This window comes from Saimiri boliviensis, chromosome 5 (assembly GCF_048565385.1).
Source record: "Saimiri boliviensis isolate mSaiBol1 chromosome 5, mSaiBol1.pri, whole genome shotgun sequence".
Lineage (NCBI taxonomy): Eukaryota > Metazoa > Chordata > Mammalia > Primates > Cebidae > Saimiri > Saimiri boliviensis.
This window is the reverse complement of record NC_133453.1, coordinates 8826591-8845105: the sequence shown is the minus strand read 5'-3', so window position 1 is coordinate 8845105 and position 18515 is coordinate 8826591. Positions and strand designations below refer to the sequence as shown.

Genomic DNA, 18515 nt, shown 5'->3' with positions numbered 1-18515 from the left:
CCTTGCTCAGTATTTAAATGTAGATGTCCTGCCTTGTATAAAGATAGAACTTTAGATATTAATTTATGGTGATGAATGTGTACCACCTGTTGACATTTGACTATCAGTTTTTTTCTGTTTTCTTATTTTCAGGCAGAGGCAGAGGTGAATGTGGTTTCTACCAAAGAAGTTTTGATGAAGTAGAGGGTGTATTTGGTCGAGGAGGTGGCAGAGAAATGCATAGATCACAGAGCTGGGAGGAAAGGTAACTGAAGGATCCACATATTGGCATAAAAATTCTTGGCATATAAAACTTACTTATTCTTTGCTTTCTACAGAGAGAAATGTCTTTGTACAGTTACAGGGTTTTATTTTTAAAAATGTGGTTAAGTACTGAATAGCATGTTGTATGTTAGATTTTTTTTTTCTTTTTTTTTTTTTTTTTGTGTGTGTGTGACAGAATTTTGCTCTTGTTGCCCAGGCTGGAGTGCAATGGCGCGATCTCGGCTCATTGCAACCTCCACCTCCCAGGTTCAAGTGATTCTCCTACCTCAGCCTCCCAAGTAGCTGAGCTTACAGGCATGTGGCTCCACACCCGTCTAATTTTGTATTTTTAATAGAGACGGGGTTTCTCCATGTTGGTCAGGGTGGTCTTGAACTCCTGACCTCAGGTGATCCACCTGCCTTAGCCCCCCAAAGTGCTGGGATTTCAGGCATAAGCCACCGCACCCTGCTTATGTTAGAAATTTTTAAATGATTCTTACTTAAAGGAAGAAGGATTCTAGATAGATGAGTTAATATATTAGTGCCAGCATAGTTAATTTGATTTGGTATTTGATAGCAAATACCAAATTGTCATGTTATTGTTTGTTCTGTTAGTAAAAGTATCTTCTCTCTATATTGTTTGTGACTTTATATGAAGTCTGTCAATTTGAGTAAGGGCAATTGCACAAAGATGTATGTACAAAAATGTTCACTGTGATGATATTTATAATAAAAAATAATTGGACATAAGCCAAACAGATTGGTATTGCCCTTATATAGTTGTATATTCACACAGTAGAGGTGTTTTTTAAAATGTTTAATTATGTGGAAAAACACATTTTAAGAGTAGTATATAAAACTGTATACTATCTATCTCATTAACAAGATAGTATTTTCGGTCAGTAGAAACAGCTTTTGGTAGATGAGGGGTTAGATATTTTTCTTTTTATCTTTGTGCTTCTCTGTATCTTCCAAATTTTAGGCAATAACTATATTTATTTGTTTTGTAAGTTGAAGAAAAAATGCTTTTAGAAAAATGGGAAAATGAGTGTCGCATTTAGGAGATCTATATATCACTGTGAAACTTGGTTTGAAACTTATTTTATCTTTTCCAGGGGTGACAGACGTTTTGAAAAACCAGGACGAAAAGATGTAGGTAAGGTTCTTACCTATGCACATAAGGACAAACCTATTAGAAATTGACATCAGTTATCTGCACCTCTCCAGTAGATGGGGCTGTAGCAATTCTTGCATTTAGACTTCCGTGGTTATTTGAAGTCTCCACTGAATGAAACTGGAGATGATGAATACAGGCATTAAGTTTTATTTGACTTATTTTCTAGGTCTGTGTGTTCTCTGCAAGGCATGTATTCTTTATTAAGGCCAATTTGTGAACTGAAGATTCAAGTTAGGAAACAATCTACTAACTCCTTTTCTAGCGTAGATGGCATCTCATAGGTGAGAAGAAATAGGGCAAATGCTAAAATCTTTGTTTTCGTATCAGAGAATAAAGGCCAAAACTATGAATATTCTTACTTTACTGATTTATTTATCTGGCCTTTTTGCTGTATAGTCTTTTGTTTTTTTCTTTGTTTTGTGATGAGAACAAAAATTAACTCAGATAAATTACATAGTTAAGGTAGCCACTGAAGAGGAACATAATAAAGGAACAGGATTTCAGTGTTTATGATGAATTAATCATGGTTTATATTTAAATAATTTATACTGTTAAAGTGAGCTTCCTAACTGATTAAAGGTAATACCTTACAAACTACCAGTAGGTATTCACATTTGAGAGAAAATAATGCCAATTTATAGTACCATTGGAGCTATGAAAATTAGCATTACAAGTTCCAAATCCTACAAGTGCTAAAAAAGTTCTCCAGAGCATGATTGTAATCGATAGTGGTAAACATTTCCCCCCGCCCCCCGCTTTTTTTTTTGAAAGGAAGTCTCACTGTGTCACTCTGTCACCTAGGCTAGTGCAGTGGCCTGGTCTTGGCTTACTGCAACTTCCATCTCCCAGGTTCAGGCGATTCTCCTGCCTCAGCCTACCGAGTAGCTGGGACTACAGTCATGTGCCACCACACTTGGCTAATTTTTTTATTTTTAGTAGAGACTGGGTTTCACTATGTTGGCCAGGTTGGTCTCTTGATCTTGTGATCTGCCCACCTCAGCCTCCCAAAGTGTTGGGATTACAGGCGTGAGCCACCACACCCAGCCAGTGGTAAACATTGCTTATAAACATCTTAAATGTGTAAATACCATTCACAGACTGATTTGCATATTGTTTTAAAAACTAAGTAGTTACAACAATCAGCATTGTGTCACTGTTTCCATAAAAAACTTAAACATACCAGTAACTAAAATTTCTCATGAATGTGGCATTGGGAATACGTAGTTGTATTTATATTAATGAAAACCATTAAGGTCCAATGTGGTAGCTCATGCCCATAATCCTGGTACTTTGGGAGCCTGGGCAACATGGCAAAACCCCGACTCTACAAAAAAGTACAAAAATTAGCCATGCATGGTGCCGTGTGCCTGTAGTCCCAGCTATTTTGGAGGCTGTGATGGAATGGGAGGTTATCTTGAGCCCAGGAGGCCAAGTCTGCAGTGAGCCATGATCACACCTCTCTAGCCCAGGTGACAGGGTAAGACCCTGTTAAAAACAAAAACAAAAACAAAAAACAGGTGTATAGCATGAGGAAATTTGAAACAGACTGGGTAGATAGTTTATTGTTAGCTTTAGCCATATTGTAGACTATTGGATTAGCATAATCTTGGGGGCCTTGTCAAGACCTTTGTTCCCATCTTTGTCTGATTTAGTACTTTTGCAATGAATATATAGAGGAGATGAAGCAGTAGTTACAGGATTTGCAATCAGAAGACCATGATTATTCTAAGCTCTCAGATATCGTTAGTATCATAATAAAATGAGTGATAATGCTTTACAGAATTTTTAGGATTATAGTAGTCCTTCCCCTTTATTTGTGGGAGATGCATTTCAAGACCCCCCAGTGGTTGCCTGAAATCACAGATAGTACTAAATGCCATAAATACTGTTTTTTTTCTATACATATAGACCTATGAAAATTTAATTTATCAATTAGACACAGTAAGAGACAATAGTAATAACTAATAATAAAATGGAACAATTATAACAATATACAGTAGTAAAAGTTATATAAGGCTGGGCGCAGTGGCTCACACCTATAATTCCAGAACTTTGGGAGGCTGAGGTGGGTGGATCACTTGAGGTCAACAGTTTGAGAGCATCTTGGCCAACATGGTGAAACCCTGACTCTACTAAAAATACAAAAAAAAAAGTAGGTGTGGTGGTCAGCAACTGTAATCCCAACTACTTGGGAAGCTGAGGTTTGAACCAACCCGGGAGGTAGACGCTGCAGTGAGCCAAAATTGCACCACTGCACTCTAGCCTGGGTGACAGAGCAAGACTCCATCTCCAAAAAAAAAAAGGAGAAGAAGAAGAAAAAAAGAAACTGTTATGTAAATGTGGTCTCTATCTCTTTCTCGAAGTACTATAATATTTTTGGATCACGATTGACCATAGTTAACCGAAACTATAAATCAAAACTGGATAAGGCAGGGATACTGTAAATAAGAGCATATGAACTCATTTATTCATTCAGTACATACTGAATTCCCACTTAACGTGCTTGGTGCGAAATACTTTTTTAGAGGATATCGTTGGTGTGCTGATCAGATTTTCAGATCATTCAATATTGTGAGGGATAGTTATGGAGTGGAACAGTTAGGATATGAGATCAGAATCAAGGTGAATCAAGAGATCAAATCTAATCAAATGGAGAGTTTAACAGCAGGAATGAAAAGTCTTACATAGGAAATTACAGAATTTAAAGTAAGAAGTGGCTGTATGTAGAAGTAGCCTCCTGTGTAAAGGACACAATCCTTTCAGTGACTCTGGGCTTCATGTTAATCAGCAGTGTCCTTATGTCCTCTCAGCCATGGACTGAATCAGGTGATAGGCCCGTAGTCATTTATGTTGTCACAGGCAAGCCTAAGCATTGTGTTCTCTCCTGGGATCACACCTTGAAAGGGTCCACACGATGGAGTAGGAGGGCCAAGACATTTGAAGCCTTGTGATGAGGACTTTGTGAAGGAGATGGAGCTGTTTGGATAGGAGACAAGACGGAAGACAGGGCAGAGTGGGGAGCAGGGTTTATAGGGTTACTGTCTACCAATACCTGCTTACTAATCATGTGAGGGAGGACTTAGATTTGATCTGTATGAGTCTAAAGGGCAGGAAGGGGCTAACCGATGGAAGGTTCCAGGAGGCAGGTAGTGGACACAATCTTAAGAGATCTAATAATTAGAGTTATCTGAAAGTGGCCTGCATTGCCTTGGGAAAGTAGTGAGTTGCTAGAATAAGAATAGCGTGATTTTAACTATTCACACATATTTACACTTTGGTGGTTTGGAATAGTCAAGTTTAGTCATCGTTATTTGTGGCTTTCATATTTTAACCACATTAATCCAATGAGGGTAATTTTTCTAGCTACCCTCTATTAAAGGTAAAGGTTCTTTTCTTTACATCTCATCGGTATATATTTGAAAAGGCACATTCCATAAAACTAAATTGACATGAAGTATCTCAGAATATTTAAGGATACTAACTACTAGTTTACCTACTACTATATATCATAAATGCTAGTATACTAAAATATGGTAATTTCCACATATATGTGTGTGTGTGTGTGTGTGTATATATATATATATATTTTATATTTTTATATATATATATATATATATATATTCTAACGTGTTGTAGTGACTTTCGTTGAATGCTTTTTGAAAAGATGCTCACTTCAGGTTAACTGTGCTAAGGATTCTGAGCTTGTACTTTTTGGAAGTAATCCAGTTTTGTTAACGATAATGTAGATCTTTAAAAAACATTCTTCATAATTATATCTTACACTCTCCAAGAGTAGCAATTATAAATTAGTTTGTTCGAACACACCAATATATATTGATCAGCATGAGATCAATACGAGTATATTGTGAGATGTCCGACGACATCACGTTAAGACAGTTCAGGTACTGAAGGTTCCAGGATAATCTGTTCTTTCTAAAATTAGGAATGATGCTTACCATGTATTTCCTTCTTATATGAAGAGAGAAACGGGTAGAATTATAGACCTCTGGGTAAGAAGCATGTATAACCCCTGTGAACAACCATAGGAGAATGTGAAGGTGGAAAAAGGTCTTTGATATTAGAATTGCAATTCCTATTCAGTAGGAATTGACTGTGCACAGGGTGAGATCAGTTCTGGTGCCCATCTTGTGGTATGATTCTCTAAGGGTGAAATGAAAGGATTATTTAAAAATAATCCAGATGATGCAGTACACTCAGCCCAGTGCAATACAAATTTGTATTTTGGTATGAAATACTTGTTAATAGACATAGTGATTTTTGGTTATAGACTCTTTTGGTACTTGGTAGTATGGGCTTGTACATACATAAAACTAGGCCCCTAAGATTTTGGTAACTACATGTCTCCAGTTTGTTGGAACTGTCATACTGTGTTCATCAGTTTCCAAAGGAATGTTTAAAGTTAGTTCAACAGTAGTCTTCCTGGTCATGTATCCTAGACTCCGGGACCAAGCTCCCAGGTAGTCCACGTTACTGAGCTGCACATCCAGGAAGGCAGAGCAGCCATTCCTCCCTCCCAGTGATTTCCCCCCTTCTTCCATTTTTATTTCATTTTCCTCAGATGGAAAGAAGATAATAGTCTTTCTATAGAAAACTTAATCCTTAATCTAGAAACTGTGATTTTAAATAAGTGAAAGAAACATGAACAGTTCTCTCAGAAGCTTTCTGTCTCCTACAAAAAAGTTTTTTTTTTTTTTTTTGAGACGGAGTTTCGCTCTTGTTACCCAGGCTGGAGTGCAATGACGCGATCTTGGCTCACCGCAACCTCCGCCTCCTGGGTTCAGGCAATTCTCCTGCCTCAGCCTCCTGAGTAGCTGGGATTACAGGCATGCGCCACCATGCCCAGCTAATTTTTTGTGTTTTTAGTAGAGACGGGGTTTCACCATGTACAAAAAAGTTTTGAATCACGTTTCTTATAGATTTATAAAATACTTATTAAGTAACGGAAGTTTACCAATAGGTTTTTTTTTTGGTGTGCGTAGGGGAAGTCATATTTAGTTTTCAAATGCCAAGTTTGTGTATAAACAGTAAGTATAATATGAAACTCATCTGACTTGAATGGAATCTTAGATCCCAGGTTTTACTTATTCACGTGTGTCACTTTGGACAGCTTCACTTAACTAGTGAGATTGTGATCTGTGTAGGTGATGTAGTACTTTTAGGAAAAAACATACCATATAAGTGTTTAATACTACTTTATTTTCACAGGTTAGGTGAATCTTGTTAATTATAGAAATAAGAATTCTTGCTGTCTTTCTGTGTTACTGTATTCTTGGGTTGGGAAAATCTGTTGGTCTAATTACTACTTAAGAATGAATGTCTAAGATTTTCAAACAGCAAAAGTTCACAATAATTAAGTTTCTGTGTTCTTGATATTCTGCTACTATTATCAGTCTTAAACCACTCCAGAGTTCTTCTTTATTTTCTTTTCCTTTTGGTCAAATAGTAGAAAAATGTGACTTGCTGCTGTGCCCTGCTCTTCACACCTGCTTGCCTTTACTCAGCTAGTATTTATTTCAAGAGATGATTCCTGCCTAGGTCATCACCAGTGGGGAAGGTTAATCTTTCATTTTTCCCACAGAAACCTGAATAAGGGAAATTTCAGAAAAGGACAGCCACAAATCTGTTTGAAACCTGATAGGGTGACTTTTTTTGGTTATTGTTTCACTTCTAAGGATGGTTTCTCTTTTTTTTTTTTATTGAAATGAAAATCATGCAAATGATCATCTCAAACTAGACATAAGGGAAAGGGTTCATTTTAGCATAGATAAGATAAAAAGTGAAACAGAGGAAGCATAATTTTTATGGAGTATTAGATTTGGAAAGAAATAATAGAGTTCATCTAGTCCAGCCTCCTACTGGTGAATAAACACTCATTTTGTGTTTATAGAAAAAACTATTTGAAGTTGGAAACAGGAATTTGGGTTTGAAAATGCTCTGTTGCCTAATTATCTTTTGCTTTATCTATTGTAGACTTTTTTCCCTACGCAAGTTATATCTAACTAAAGCTTTATATCTATAAAGACTTAAATATATTTTTGTATTTATGAATTATTTAGAGCCATGATGTTTTATATGATCAAATGAATCATACATAGGAGGGGAATGTTTTTACTTAGGTTGCTAGAAGTCATTTAGATAACCACTATTTGATTATTATGGAGAAAAATTTTACAGTAAATTTTGCATCTCCTTGCAATGCAAAATACTACCCTGCAGGTTCCATTTGGGCTGGAGCTTTTCCTTTTGGAAAAGCTTATCTGATTACCTTCTGCTGCAAATATATGAACATATGTATGTGTTTGGCTGTCATGTTTAAATGCTTTTAGATTTATATATAAATCTGTACTCTGATGTTTTTCTCATTATTTTTTGTTCTTAGTTGTCAAAAATTAAGGAGATAATACTTACTCAAGTTTCATAGTAAAAAGAACCAAATGAATGATCTTTGTTGTCTTGAAAAAAATCCCAGCTTTTAAAGGATGTTCACTAAGTATTGTGTTGTCATTTCATCCAGGGAGCTAGGTTTGAAAATAAACTGTTGCTTCAATTTGCAGATGAAATGAGACATTAATGGTTGATTTTTCTGAGTTCAGTTGTGTTAAACTTGACTGTCCATTTTGTCTTCGTTACTGGTATCATACCACATTCTTATGAATTCATCGGCAACATTTCTGTATAAGGGTTTGTCAAGTTGAGTTACATTGATTTCAGCAGGTAACAAACTTTGTAAGGCAGTGTTGTGTTTCCAGACTGTATATTGTTAGCTCAGCCATTTTTATGTGGGTGTAGGCATTACCATGATGTAATCAGAGAGCTGTAATTAGCATTGAAAAAAAGAAAACATGAGATACAGTGAAGAAAAAGTAGCTGTGTAACTGGCTGGGTGTATTTAATACATTAAAAAATAGGGAGCCATGGATAAGTCTTACTCTGTCAATCCTGTTTCAGAGATCTGAAAATTGTCAATGCTTTGTCCATTGATGCGGATATCCAGGTCAGTCCTGTTTGGGCTTTTAGAAACCAGAGGAGTTGGAAATTCAGGGACAGTCTTGTCAAAATTCTCCATCTTGATTTGATATTCACCTTTGGAACCTCGGGTCAACAGAGATGCAAAACAGTGATGTAACATGATCTCAGAGGGTAGGTAGGATGTCCTCCTCTGGCATATTTCTCCAGTGCCCTCCTGCATTGCTGAAAGGAATACAACTAATTCAAAGTGGGAAGGATTTTCATGCTGGAGCAGAGTAGCCAGAGGACTCGACGGTGTAATGGAGTGATAGTAGGTTAGTGGAAAGATAAAGAACGGACATTCCTCAGAGCTGATGCCATCAAGGTGGAAATCCACACTGGTCTGGTAGAGTTTGCCATTTTCTCTTTCCTGATAGAGCACAGCTGAGACCCGGACACTGGTTAGAGGGCTAGGTCGGGTATTGGCCACTTGGAAGACAAGATTAGGTTTGCCATCTATGTGAGCTACTACTGCTACGTCAGTAAAACGAATTGAGAAAGCTCGATTTTTTGGCCGGGCAATCTTCGCCACAAAGGCACCTAAATTAGAAATTATTGAATTTTTTTTAGAATGAAGATTTCAAATATCAATACTTTTTCTGAATGAGAAGGGTATATCAAATATTTACACATTTCTTGATGCCATACCTTCCAATGAGTCAGGAATTAAACTCATTGTTAATTTGGTTAGTCTCATTTGCCAGAAGCATTTCTCAAAGTACATTTCTGTTTAAAAACCATGATTTCAAATGAATAAGCAAAATGATTCTGTTACAGAAGTGTAAAACTTCGTCCTCCAGTTTCTTACAAAGTCAAAGAATTGGTCACTTTCTATATTCCTGCCCACACTTAAAAAAATACAATAGAAAATAAATGCAACGTGGCTACAGCCAGATTACTTTAAGTTGAAGTAGAAACTAGGTTCAGAGTAGAATGATTTGGGGTGGGGAGGTGACCAGTAGAATGAGTGATATTTTGGCCAGGCACAGTGGCTCATGCCTGTAATCCCAGCATTTTGGGAGGCCAAGGTGGGTGGGTCACTTGAGGTCAGGAGTTCGAGACCATCTTGGCCAACATGGTGAAACCCTGTCTCTACTAAAAATATGAAAATTAGCTGGACCTGGTGGTGCATGCCTATAATCCCAGCTACTCAGGAGACTAAGGCAGGAGATTGCAGTGGGCCAAGATTGTGCCACTGCACTCAAGCTGGGACAACAGAGCAAGACACCATCTCAAAAAATAAAAAAATAAATAGTGATATTTTGAAGAATCTTTAACTTTGAAATGTATACAAACCTTTTCTGGGGCAGGGGAGGACTATCAGATAATTTCAGTGCACCTTTCAGGTATATCTTCCTTGTGCCCTAAGCTATAGATAAGAGTTTTAAAATCAGTTTTGTGCCACAGATTTTGTGGGCAGGCTGTTGGTAAAGTCTAAGAAGTAAGTACTTAACCAGAATTATGTTTTAAGGGCTTAAAAATAAAATACAAAAGAAACCAAATTATTGAAATTCAGTTGAACATTTAAGAAATGATATTATAGTACTATATGTGCCTTACTGATACATTAAATAATCTAGTGGTGGGTTTAGTGCTGTGATTTTGAAGTATTATGGTTTGATACGGCAAATACCTCTGATTTCTGTTTGAATCAAAGCTTCTAATACTGCTGATCCTATTGTTTTTTGTTGCCCATAGGAAATGCCAGATTTCAATTAGTGGTTAGTACAACGAGATACAAGTTTTTCCCATCTAAGTTTACAGGTCCCCTTAATTGTACCCAAAGGACTGATCTAGTACAGGAATTCTTGTTGTTTGTGATTTGCAGGGTATAGAGCTAGTTGGTCGCGCATTGGGATTTCATTCCAGATCACTCTTCATAACGGCCCAATGAATGCTTACCTTCTCAGATTATTATATAATAGTATATTAAAGACATGTTTTCTTTTACAATCATATGTGTCACATGAAAGGGCACTAGTCTCCTTTAAAGGAAAGAGTTTTCTGTGTTTGAGCAAAATTTTATAATCTTTATGGACAATATTTTCAGGGCATTTTGCTAAGAATGTGTATACATAACTTGTTCTCTAACATATAAAGCTGACTATGGTGCTCTGGGCTCACTGGCATAAAGTAAATATTGAAAAGATGAACTCACAGGAGAGAATTCTAGCCCAGTCAAGAAAAAAACCCAAATTTGTTAGGTAAAATTACTGTCAAAGTATGTATTGAATGTATTTATTCATTTATTTGACAAACTGATTAGCTTCAGTGAAAAAGTCGTTTTAAACCTTTTGTTAATTTTTTGTTGTTGTTATAGGAAATTTCTGCAAATTAGTGTTATACTGATTGATCCCTTTTTTCTTAAATAGTTTCAGTAAGTAAAATTTCAGCATTGAGACAGGTTCCTTAAGCATTTCTCCTATTTTTTGGTGCTAAACTGTTTCTTTTCTATCTTAGGCATTACCTGCTATTAATATGAATAAATTATTCTATAATAATATTACTTATAATTGACTATACCCTTTCCAAACACCTGTAGTTTTTTTTTGTTGTTTTGTTTTTTTTCTTAAGAACAAAGACAAAATTACCTGTGATAAAAGCCTCTAGCATGAGGCCTAGGAGCATTTGTATGGCAAGTAAGGCGATTGCACTTGGACAGTCACCACTGGGGAACATGGTACCATAACCAATTGTGAGTTGTGTCTCCAGGGAGAAGGAGAATGCAGCTGTGAAACTGGTGATGTACTTGACACAGATAGTGTGGTTTTCAGGTGGGGCATCATGATCTAGTTCCAGATCACCATTCATCTCAGCTAGAACATACCAGAGCACTGCAAAGACAAGCCAGTGGACAACAAATGAAGCAGAAAAGACCAACATCATCCAACGCCAGCGCATGTCCATTAGGATTCCCCAAGCATCTCGAAGATACGCGAGACCTCTTTGAGCGCCATCCATTTGAAGTGTGCTGTGGCCATCCTTGGTGACCATCCTTTGGTATCTTTGACTTAGGAGAGGAGCAATGACTTTGCAATTACTGCTGTCCATCTCAGGCTGTATTTCTCTGAAATCAAGAGTAAATTAGTAAGCTCTTAACTGTTTTACAGTTAATGTTTGTGAATTCGGAGACCTCATGCACTTTCTGCTTTCTTGGGAATGCTTCTCTAACCGAAAATTTGCCAGCTCTCTCCCTTTTCCCTTTACATAAGGGGCATTTCCTGAGTCATTCATTTGGAAGCTAATTGTGTGTTATTTTAAAATAACTCTTCTATTGTTTCTTTGAATGACTATTAAAACATTGTTTAACATTTAAACATTTTCTAAGTATATTTCAGAATGCCTTGTGGGTAGGGATTATATACCCCTCTGTCTTCCTTTGTACAAGTCCAGGTGTCAAGCATTTATTGCTTTGGCCAAATATTGTGTGTAAAGACTAGCATTTCATAATTAATTTATAATTATGCATTATTCATAATTAAAAAGGGTATGTTTAAATATGTAAGTTTTCTTCTGTATAAATAATTAGAAGTCATTTGGAAGCTTATATTAAACTGTCTGCAAACCTTTGAAGCCAGATTTAGTACTAGGACAAGGCTTACCTTTGTGGTAAGCTTTTAGAGATCTGTAGTTCTAGTGTATGCTTTATAATTAGCCTATTTAGAGTTTGATATATTGGTTTGTATTTTTAGAGACAGGATCTTGCTCTGTCTCCTTGGCTGGAGTGCAGTGGCACAATCACGGCTTACTGTAACCTCAGCTAATTTTTAAAATTTTAACTTTTGTTGGTACCAGGTCTCACTATATTGCCTAGGCTGGTCTCAAACTCCTGTTCTCAAGCCATTCTCCTGCCTCAGCCTCCCAGCGCAGTGGGATTACAGGGGTGAACTACCACACTTGGCCTTATTTAGAGTTTTATGATTAGGCTTTGTTTTTGTCACTTTGCAGCTATGTTCATGGATTCTTTCTACCCTGGTTGATGGCTGTTTCTTTCCATATTCTAGGCTCTGAATAGATTGTGGGGTAGAAAGAGAACTATTTTCTTGGCAAAATAAGAAATTCCAAGTAGACATTTCTAGATAACATTAGCTTTAAAAGTAAGTAAACCAGAAGAAAAAGGTTCAAGAATTTAATGAACTAAAATCATTAAGGGATTAAATAAGAATTTAAAAAAGATAATTAGTATAATTATTTTTCTGCTGCAGTTTTCATCAGTGGTTATCTTTTGTCAAGGTGGTGAGTAGAAATCTAATGTATGCCTTCCTTGTAATCATCCTTGCCTGTGACAGAGGTGTCTTAAGACTTTAGTATAGCAGTTACCAGGAACAGAACACGAAATGCAGCTTTGCTTCCCTTGAGTGAGCCTCTCTTCTTTGTTACAATCCAGGACTCTGAGTTTATATTTGACTCTCCTCTTTGCTTCTTCCTTTAGAGGTAAATACCCTTGAGAGTGCTGCATATCCACTTCCTGCATTTTAATGGGGCTTAAGAAGGGCGCTACAGACATGTGGAGCTAGGTTGTTTGCTTGGGTTTCCTAGTTCCTATGCCTAAGGACTTTGAGGCTTTGGAGACTACCTTTTGGTGTTGTTGAAATTGGATATTGGCCAGCTGGGTATATACCACTTTCTTCTTTTGATCTGAGGCTAACTTAACATTTATTGATGATACTAGAGAGATTTTCTTGTATTTTCTTCAGATTTGAGCTACTGATGGAATACTGGGATGATTATTCAGTTTATTTAGATAACGTGGCTATTTCAGTTTCATATGATAGACATTAAAAAGTCTTAGTGTATTAATGTTTTATAACTTATTACCCTAACAAGTTGTCATAATCATTTAGTGTATTCTTTTTTCTTGGCATAGCTATTTAATGACCCTTATTTTGTTAGATTCTTTTTAAATGTTTTAGGAGATCTGATCTCTACCCTTTTGGAAACAACAAAATCTTCATAGGCACTATGGTAACTGCTTTCATACTGTATTATCTCTAATTCTTCAATATCTCAACAAGATAGCCATTGTTCCCATTTTCAGATGAGGTCACTGGTGCTCAGACAGATAAAAAGAAATTTACACAAGGCAAATAGGAGCTTTGGATTATTTGGATGATTATTCAAGTCTAGCTAACTTCAAAGTCAGTTAATTTTTTTTTAATTACAAGAAACATTTGGTGAAATAACAGTCTTTCCAAAAATGATTGGTATTGCATTCTCAAGATAGACTTTGACAGCCAGATTTCTAGCACCTTCAGTAGATGCCCTTCTTGCCCCATAACTGTCTCAAGTATCAATATTAAACAATTGTTAACTTTATTCATGATTCTTAGGATAGTAATGATTAATAACATTAGCTAATGTATATATTGTTTAGCATGTGCCAGGAATCATACCAAATACTTCATGTGTACAAGCTGATGTGCAGCCAACGGGCAGCATCTGGTACAGAGTAAGCTGTCAGTAAAGTATTAGTTGCCCTATTGTTATTCAAAATGTGTCCAGCTGGGTGTGGTGATTCACACCTGGAATCCCAGCAGTTCAGGAGGCCAAAACAGGATTGCTTGAGTCCAGGAGTTTGAGAACAGCCTAGGCAACATAGTAAGACCTGGTCTCTAATTTTTTTTTTTTTTTTTAAGCGTCTTAAGTTTCACAGTAATAAATACCACTATTAGTCCCATTTTACAGATAATGAAAGTCAGGGACCAGGCATGGTGTCTCATACCTGTAATGCTAGCACTTTGGCACTTTGGGAGGCTGAGGCAGGAGGATTGCTTGAGGTTGGGAATTTAAGACCAATCTGGCCAACATAACGCAATCTTGTCTCTTTTAAAAAAAAAAAAAAAAAAAAAAAGGAAAGAAAATGAGATAGTAAGTACAGGATATGAATCCGATACATTTTGAATCCAGAGTTAATACCATATTGCCTCAGAAACAGACATTTGACCTTGCTTAGCCTGTGTGAATAATAACTGTTCCATCTGATTAGTTTTGTTCAAGAGCCACTCCAGAGTATTTGTTCTTCATTAATGTTTATTAGGTTCAGACTTAAGATTTGTAGGTTAGAAATAGATTTTCGTTAGGAAAGACTTCTTTCAAGACTTAAATACTGTTACAGTCTGAATTATTAGATAGTCTAGTTGTGTTTTGCACACAAGTAAAATTAAAGCAGTGTAGAGAGTATGACATAACATTGCCAAGTTTGTATTTTGCTGATGAGAAGATAATTTAAAAAGTACAATACTGTCATCATAAATAAAATTATGATATAATAAAAGATTTTGACACTTGGCAGAAAGATACAACAATGAAAGATAGTTGGTTGCTTTCAAAATAGTGGGTGGACAACTTTGTTGTTCTCTACTGTTGTTGCTTCCTGCCTATGTGAAAATGCCCCTCATGCTCCTGGACACTGGTGCTTGTTCCACTTGTGGAGCCACTGTCCTACTGAATGCTGCTAAGTGCTTAGTGTTTCACAAAAGCTTGAGGAAGAAAAAGCTCCATGATTCTTTTTTATTTTCAACCTACTTTATTTATGAAAGTATAAAATTCCTTACTTAGAGCCTCTCTGTGTAGACTGTAGTCAACAAATTTAATCATTCTCATTTGGGCTTTTTCAGGACTGTTACTTCTTACCTACAACTTTTGTAGCACCCTTACTCTAGGCTCTTTACAATTTTATCTTTTTTCTCTTGCAACTAAATACATGGAAAAACCTGTAAAGAGGGAAGTCAAAAATCAGAACAGTTAAGCAGCATTTTTTTTTTTTAACCTAAGACTGCTGGACTTTGTTTGGATTGTGTTGGCAAGTAGAGTAGTGTAGAGAAGGAAGATTGATTTCCGATTCTCATTTATGCAATTACCCTGAATAAATATTCTGTGGACTCCTATAGTCAGTGTGATTTAGTATAGAGAACACAGGTTAGGGGATATGGCCTTCAGGCTCTGGCACTGTTGGTTACATAGCTGTGTCATTTTGGGCAAGCCACTCAATCCCCTTGGCCTGGGATCTTTAGATTAAAACAAAGAAAGTGAAAAAAGAAGGAATTATGATAATAAGATTTCTTAAAGTTCTACAGACTTCTGTAAACATATTTCCAATTCCTACCACAGATACAAGTTTCCTATATGATTTTTTTTTCTATATGGTTTGATGTCTGCTTATGTGTTTACAAAATTATATTACTGTTGCCTGATATATGTAAGTCTCATCAACTGATCCCAATAGAAAGTAGAGTGGAAGGTTGGGAAGGTTTGCTTCTATCTCTGTGTGTGGGCTGTAAAATTATTTGCCCATATATACATTATTTGTTAAAAAATGATAGGCAGCTTCATTGATCATCAAAATTCATTCTACTCATTGGGTTGTAGCACTTAAAATTGTATCTTTCTGTTGCCATGATGTAAAATAGTATAGGTCATACTAAAGAGTTAAGATAAAGGCTATCACTAACAACATTAAATGAACACGGTATTACTATGTATTTGTTCATGTATGGTGTAAATACTTTAAGACTATATTGAAAGTCTTATAATGATTTCTCCTGCCCTCCATAATTAGGGCAAACAGTATGAGTTCTAACCCTATTATATAAGCTCAGAGATTCTATTTTAATTTCTTAATTGCAGAAGCATCTACTAATTTCAGCAATAATTCCATGCTTAAAAATTTACAATAGGATACTCATCATTTTCTTCTTAAAGAAGTAAAAACAAAGTGATTTATTCTTTTGGCATTTGTTATTTTATGCCCATTTTGGGTTTCTAAAATTCCTTCCAAAAGAAAGACTTTTTTTTTTTCAAGCCACTGAATTTTTTTTCCTCAGACCACTATTCTCTACTCATATATTATAATGGAAAATGAGTATACATTTAATAAAACAAGAAAAAAATTTCTAGTAATGCATTCAATATGGCTGTTACTCCATTTTTAAAACTTAAAGAAAAAGAATACAGAAACCTTACTGTACTGCCCTGTAGATAATGTCTTTGTTTTAAAAATCTATTGGTTAATCTAGCTCTCTTCCTATTTGCCAGTCAGTTTCTTTCCCTGTTTCCCATAAAGAAAGAATTAAGAATGGATATTATTGCATGTACTCACCAGTTCTTTTTCTGGGTCAGCCTTTATGCAAAGGTAGGTCTTAAGGAAATTTATAGAGTCTGTTTGATCAGATAATTTTAATCTACAAGCCTAGTTTGTAGGTTCTCTTCTTGGACTGGTTTTGCAGCTTACATTCCTCTGTTTATAATGTTGTGGGGGCTGGTTTCAGCTGAAGTTGATGTGATTGGTCACTTAGCCTGCAGGGGGGCCAATTAGCTCTGATCATGTGGAAAAGAATGCTGGTTTGTTAGGAGGTCTTTCTTTACCCAACACAAACCTTAACAACTCTGGAGAAAGCCTCCAGAACAGACTTGGAGAAGGGGTGCATTTTTTTCCCTCTAATCAGGACCGGTCTTTAGTAAGTTTGCATAATCTTACTTAAGAGTTTATTTGAAAGTTCAAAGGGATAAAATTCCCCGCAAGATTTCTTTTCAGCCGTCTTGCTTTATATAGCATGTTGAAGTGTGAGGTATTTCCTTTCCTAATCTTTTTTTTTTTCCACCATGTCTTTGGGGAAGATTTATTTGGATAAGGACTTACAGGCGTAAATTAATGTGCATTGATTTTCTTAGTTTTCTTCTTATATCTCATCAGAATGGCTACCATTAGTTCCAGAACTAGTAATATAGATAATTTAGTTACCTGAATTTTTTTTTTTTTTTTTTTTGGCCAGGAAACAAGCTTACGTACTTTCTTTCTTTCTTTCTTTCTTTTTTTTTTAAAGGCTGTGTACAAAGACCTTGAATAGGAATAAAATTAATTGTTCTGTACCTGGTACTTTTAAAAATACACACCTGTGTGAAAGAACTGAAGAATTTTCTTTAGGCTTATTTTAGTGATGCTTAGGAGATATTTCCCTGATCAGTATGATGAAGTATAGTGTTAATAAAATGTAGTGTACATGGTACAAAAAAATGTACCTCAACACTGATAACAGTGTTTAGGTGGACAATGTGATGCAGCTTGTCGGAACCCTGAAACGAGCCGTGGTGTGGCTTTGTGCAGTGCCGTAGTGAGCAGTGCTTTTCTCCTCATCTGTTAGCTGCTGATTTTAAAACTTTGACCAAATGTCACATGTAAGAGGATCTGAGAAACAAAGACTGATTGTTCAAAGTAAAATCTTGGAAGGCCTGCTGGGAAAATTATTAATGTAGACCAATATAATGCTACTTAGAAAGTGAAATCCGCCTTTGTAGAATCCTCTCTGACCCCCCTACAATTTAAAAAATATATTAATTCCTTCTTTGTTTTATTAATGCCGAACGCTTCAACACAAGTTCAGACACAGCATTAGAAACATTGACCTTCAGAACTAGGGAAGGTAAAATATAAAGAAGGGATTTGTGGTATGATGCTCATTCCCTGCATGTACTGGTAGAAATTATAATGTATATTAATTCCCAGCTAGCTAATTGAAGAAAAACAAGACAACAAAAATACTAGAACAAGTATAGTGTAATACTGCTTCTAGAAAGCAGAAGCACTTGGTTGTATCTGCCATGTGTTTTGAATACATACTATATGTTTTTTACTTTCATTTTTAAGACATAGAGTCTGGCTGTGTTGCCCAGGCTGGAGTGCCGCGATGTGATCACAGCTTACTGCAGCCTCAGCCTCCCAGGCTTAAGTGATCTTCCCACCTCATCCCCCATCCCCTGCAGTAATGCTGCCACACCTGGCTAATTTTTTATTTTTTGTAGAGGCGGGTCTCACTGTGTTGTCTAGGCTTGTCTTGAACTCCTGGCTCACGATGTCTTCTCAAAGTCCTGGGATTACAGGCATGAGCCACTTCATCTGGCCTGAATATACATTATAATAGGCAAGATAGGTAAGAATTTTATTAAACTTAAGTCTTTTGCCAGAGACTAGGTTTCAATATATTGTGACAAAAATGATTTGGCAAAATGATCTTCAATTAAAAAAGCAATGTCTTTAGTGAAGCTTTCTAATTTCTGAATTTCTGCAATT

General features: G+C 36.2%; 2 protein-coding genes across 7 annotated transcripts in view; one reads left to right on the top strand and one right to left on the bottom strand.

Moving 5' to 3' along the window:
- GIGYF2 (GRB10 interacting GYF protein 2) overlaps window positions 1-18515 on the top strand; it is a 175081-nt gene that overhangs the window by 64780 nt on the left and 91786 nt on the right. For all 4 annotated transcript variants that reach the window (XM_039469653.2, XM_003936725.4, XM_074398847.1 and 1 more), the window contains 2 exons: window positions 133-244; window positions 1359-1399. In XM_039469653.2, coding sequence (XP_039325587.2) covers window positions 133-244; window positions 1359-1399 — 153 coding nt within the window. The remainder of the gene's footprint in view (window positions 1-132; window positions 245-1358; window positions 1400-18515) is intronic.
- Window positions 5464-16690, bottom strand: KCNJ13 (potassium inwardly rectifying channel subfamily J member 13). 3 transcript variants are annotated; one of them, XM_003936726.4, is made up of 3 exons: window positions 16548-16690; window positions 11041-11516; window positions 5464-8989 (listed from the first exon to the last, which is right to left on the bottom strand). In XM_003936726.4, the coding sequence occupies exons 2-3, from the start codon at window positions 11498-11500 to the stop codon at window positions 8367-8369; spliced, it is 1083 nt and encodes a 360-aa protein (XP_003936775.1). In that variant the 5' UTR covers window positions 11501-11516; window positions 16548-16690; the 3' UTR covers window positions 5464-8366. The 3 variants fall into 3 exon arrangements, with proteins under 3 accessions (XP_003936775.1, XP_074254951.1, XP_010345506.1); XM_010347204.2 differs by having other exon boundaries at window positions 8846-8989; window positions 11277-11516; XM_074398850.1 differs by lacking the exon at window positions 16548-16690 and having other exon boundaries at window positions 11041-11838.